We start from the raw sequence: 4127 nt of genomic DNA on the forward strand, positions 1-4127 counted from the left end.
CTTATCACCCTACATCGCTCCTTTATCCACCTTACATCGCCCCTTTATCCACTCTACATCGCTCCTAATCCACTCCACATCGCCCCTTTATCCACTCTACATCGCCCCTTTATCCACTCTACATCGCCCCTTTATCCACTCTACATCGCCCCTTTATCCACCTTACATCGCCCCTTTATCCACTCTACATCGCCCCTTTACCCACTCTACATCGCTCCCTAACCCACTCTACATCGCTCTCTAACCCACTCTACATCGCTCCCTAACCCACTCTTCATCGCCCCTTCACCCACTCTACATCGCCCCTTAACCCACTCTACATCGCTCCCTAATCCACTCTACATCGCCCCTTATCCACTCCACATCGCCCCTTAACCCACTCTACATCGCCCCTTAACCCACTCCACATCGCCCCTTTATCCACTCTTCATCGCTCCCTAACCCACTCCACATCGCCCCTTTATCCACTCTACATCGCCCCTTAACCCACTCTACATCGCCCCCTTATCCACTCTACATCGCCCCTTATCCACTCTACATCGCTCCCTAACCCACTCTACATCGCTCCCTAATCCACTCTACATCGCCCCTTAATCCACTCTACATCGCCCCTTATCCACTCTACATCGCTCCCTAATCCACTCTACATCGCTCCCTAACCCACTCTACATCCCTCGAATTACCTCGCCATAATACCGCTATGACCTCTTTAGACCATTATAATAACTTGTGCCTTGTCACCCTTCACTTCCCCTCTTCCACCTCTTGCCACTGCCCTGACCATGTGTCGCCTAGGTAGCTTGACAAGAAATTTGATGAAATTTAAAACCTTAAAATTACCTCAAATAACAACCCTACCAACAACCTTACTAACCTTTGTACTGGCCTTGAGACTTTCCTCGGCTTCAACAAAGACTCCAAAGGCTACGATGGCACTGGGATTGTGTACTCTGACTTGGATAGGCTGTGTGACGGGGTGATGGGATTTTTGAGTGGTGTGCTTGAGGATGTCAGCGAGAAACAGCCTTACAGTGTGGGTAAAACAATGCTAAAAGAGTTTGTTGAGAGTGAATTAAAGCCTAAATTATCCACCGGGCGTGAGGGTTTTGAGTTCATTGCGCAGGTGGCGGGGACGGTGAGGGAGTATAATGAGAGAGTGAAAGAGTCTAACAACCATGTGAAAACCATAATAAACAATATGGACAGAGACATGAAAACGCTCCAAAATGAGGTAGGTAAAATTTTACAACATAATCCTGATTCAGAAAATTTTGATGAAGTCAAGCAGGGTGAGACCTTGGTCACTAAGCTGGCCGACGAGTATGCAAAAAAAGGTATGAATTTCGATAGTAATTTTGTCATAAGAGAAATGAATGCATGGATGACAGGTGCTAAAGTTGAGCCAAAGCAGCAATTTAAAGACTTGAATGCTGACCTGAGATTAAAAATCACCCATGCGAGAAACAATATCACGCATGAGGCTGAGAGGCTTACGACACTGTCGAAGAAGCAGAAAGAGAATTTGGCTGCGATGACTAGTATGATCAGTAATAAGCTCAAAACGCTTAAAAGCTGTGTGAATGATAGAATTATGAAAGATGTTAATGAGCTTGTTAGCAAGGTGAATGAGAAAGTTGCGGCAATTTTGAAATTGCTAAAGAGCATCAGTGAAACGCTTTGGGATCATGTTAATGAATTAGGGAGGTGGATTAAAGAAGCAGACGAAATTTCCGTTGACGCGGTTAAGGATGTGAAAGGTATTATTGACAATGGTGTTGGTTGGCATAAGTCCGATCCAATCAAAGAGCAAGCAAAGCAGTTGAAAGACAAGGCTACGGAACTTTACTGGAAATTTGAGGGTGCGACGCGGTCTGTTGAGGATGGCGTAAAAAACGCGAAAACGGAGAAAGTTAGCGAGTTGGATAAGTGGAAAGCAGCGGGCGACGCGGCCGTTAATAAGGCGAAGGAGAAGTGTGATCAGATAGTTGGGAAGTTGAAGGGGCAGGGAAGTGAGACAGGTATAGTAGGCGAACGGAAGGCAGTAACAAATGCAGCGGAGCAATTGAAGATAAAGGCCGATGAGCTTAGGGGGAAGGCGTACGCTGCTAAGACGCAGATTGAGACGTTGGTGAGTCAGGCTTTGGGGGAAGTTAAAACGATGGACGATGCGCTGAGGACGAATTTGAGAACAGTGAGGGATGGAATTAAAAGTGGGATAATGGACTATATTAAAAATGGATTGAATGGGAAGATTAAAGTGGCGCTGACGGAGATGACCGATAAGATTGCGCATCGTGATGAAGAAAAGCCTGCAAAGCCTGGACATTTGGATAAGATTGTTAAAGGTATTAAAACGTATGCGGAGAGGTTTAGTAAGGAGGACGAGAAAACTGGTTTCAAAGGTGTAGTGAAAGGATGGTTGGCTGACATCTTGCAGAGTACGCCGGTCACGACTACGTTGGCGACCTATATTGGCGGGAGTAAGGTCGGAACTTTGGACAATGCCGAAGGTATTGCGCAAGCAATTGTCGCTGAGCTAAAGGTGGAAGTTACGACAGCTGTTGATACGTTCAAAAATCATGTGCAGGATGCCGGCGACTCCAGCACAAAGATTGAAGATTATATACTTGCTGTCAACAATGTCTGCGAAAAATTCGCCAAAGCAGTTGGATTGAAAATAAAAGGTCAGGTAGAAATTGGCGGGGTTTCCCGGCAAATGGCCGAAAACATTAAGCACGTTTTCACGAAAGTTCAGTCTCCGGTGGGACGTGAAAGTGACCTCGCACAAGCAATACGTTTAATTCTTCTCCAGCTCATTGGTGCCGCGAGCCAGGCTGGGAATGCAGTCCACTCTTTTGCTAGTATCGCTGATGATGGTTTGGACGACGACGATTATGACCTGGGGAAAAACTTGACAGACGGCGTTGGTGGCGTCAAGAAGCTTGGCACTCAACTCTATCAACAGCTTCAACAAGCCGGTGGCGATAGGTCATCTCACTTTGCTGACTTTAACGGGCAGATTGCGAGCACAGTTAATCCTATTATTGGGACGGAAGATGTCACAGATAGATCACATAAAGTCACTCTTGATGAAACCAAATTCAGTGGTTACCTCCATAGCGTATCGAAAACAGTCGCTGGCAAAAAAGAGCTTATCGGCGATACAGGCGAAGGCTCTCTCCCGCAATCCATCAAGAAGATTCAAAATGAGATCAACGAAAAGCAAGAGTATTTGAAAAACGTTAGTAACGGTGAAAGTGGCGGCAATGGAACGTTCGATGCGAAAACTTTCGAAACCTTGAATGGACAAATCACCTCCAACCTCACCGCCTTCACCGGCGCCGTCGAGCAGCTTGTTAAAAAGGACAGAGTCAATACAACCGTAAATGCCTACCTAGAAGATGTGTCTCTTCTGCTCAATAGTGGAGATCCCGTTGACCTCAAGTCCGATATAAAAGATACCCACCCCTCCGTCAAAGGCCTCGTGACGATCAAAGAAGAAATCGACTCCGCGCTCGACGGGATTAAAAATAAAGCTGACGCAGAATTTGATGCCGCAAAAGCAACTACAGACAGCGGAAACATATTCACAACTTTGTCCACCGCGATCACTACGAATCTCAAAGACCTTTTGGCAGCTTTCGAGGAGGCAGGCAAACAAGTGAACAAACATTTGCAAAAATTAAAAACCAACATCGGCAAGAAGGAACATGGCGCTGATGCTGCAGTTGGTACGCTGCAGAAAATCCACGACAATCTTGTTACCTTGTTGAACGGTGACATTAGCCAAGTCATCAATGACGCCACTGCCTTCAAAAAACAAGCCAATCAATTGCGTGATAAAACAATCGGAGCACTCAACGGACACGTCGAAGATGAAGTTAAAAAAGCCGAAACCGCCCTCATCACCCAGGCCAACAAAAACTACGTCACGTCCGTCAAAGAGATGCTGACTGCCTTCGCCGACAAGGTGCAGAAGGAACTGAAGCCCCTCCCCGGCGAGATCGACACCGACAGGCAGCACGGCTTTAAGGGTTTCATGCGGACGTTGCAGGGGACGTTCAACGGTGATGAGACTTTGACTGACAATATTGACAAACTCAAGGGTCTCGTAAGTGAACTGTCAG

The 4127-nt window shown here is 46.5% G+C and overlaps 1 protein-coding gene across 1 annotated transcript; it reads left to right on the forward strand.

Annotated features, from left to right (window-relative positions):
• Positions 1 to 979: 979 nt before the first annotated feature.
• Positions 980 to 4127, forward strand: BBBOND_0006450 (hypothetical protein, conserved; the record flags this gene model as incomplete). Its single annotated transcript, XM_012915470.1, has 1 exon — positions 980 to 4127. A coding segment is annotated over one exon (3148 nt), but the record flags the coding sequence as incomplete, so codon positions are not given.

Source organism: Babesia bigemina, scaffold Bbigscaff_77702 (assembly GCF_000981445.1).
Source record: "Babesia bigemina genome assembly Bbig001, scaffold Bbigscaff_77702".
In the NCBI taxonomy this organism is placed as follows: Eukaryota; Apicomplexa; class Aconoidasida; order Piroplasmida; family Babesiidae; genus Babesia; species Babesia bigemina.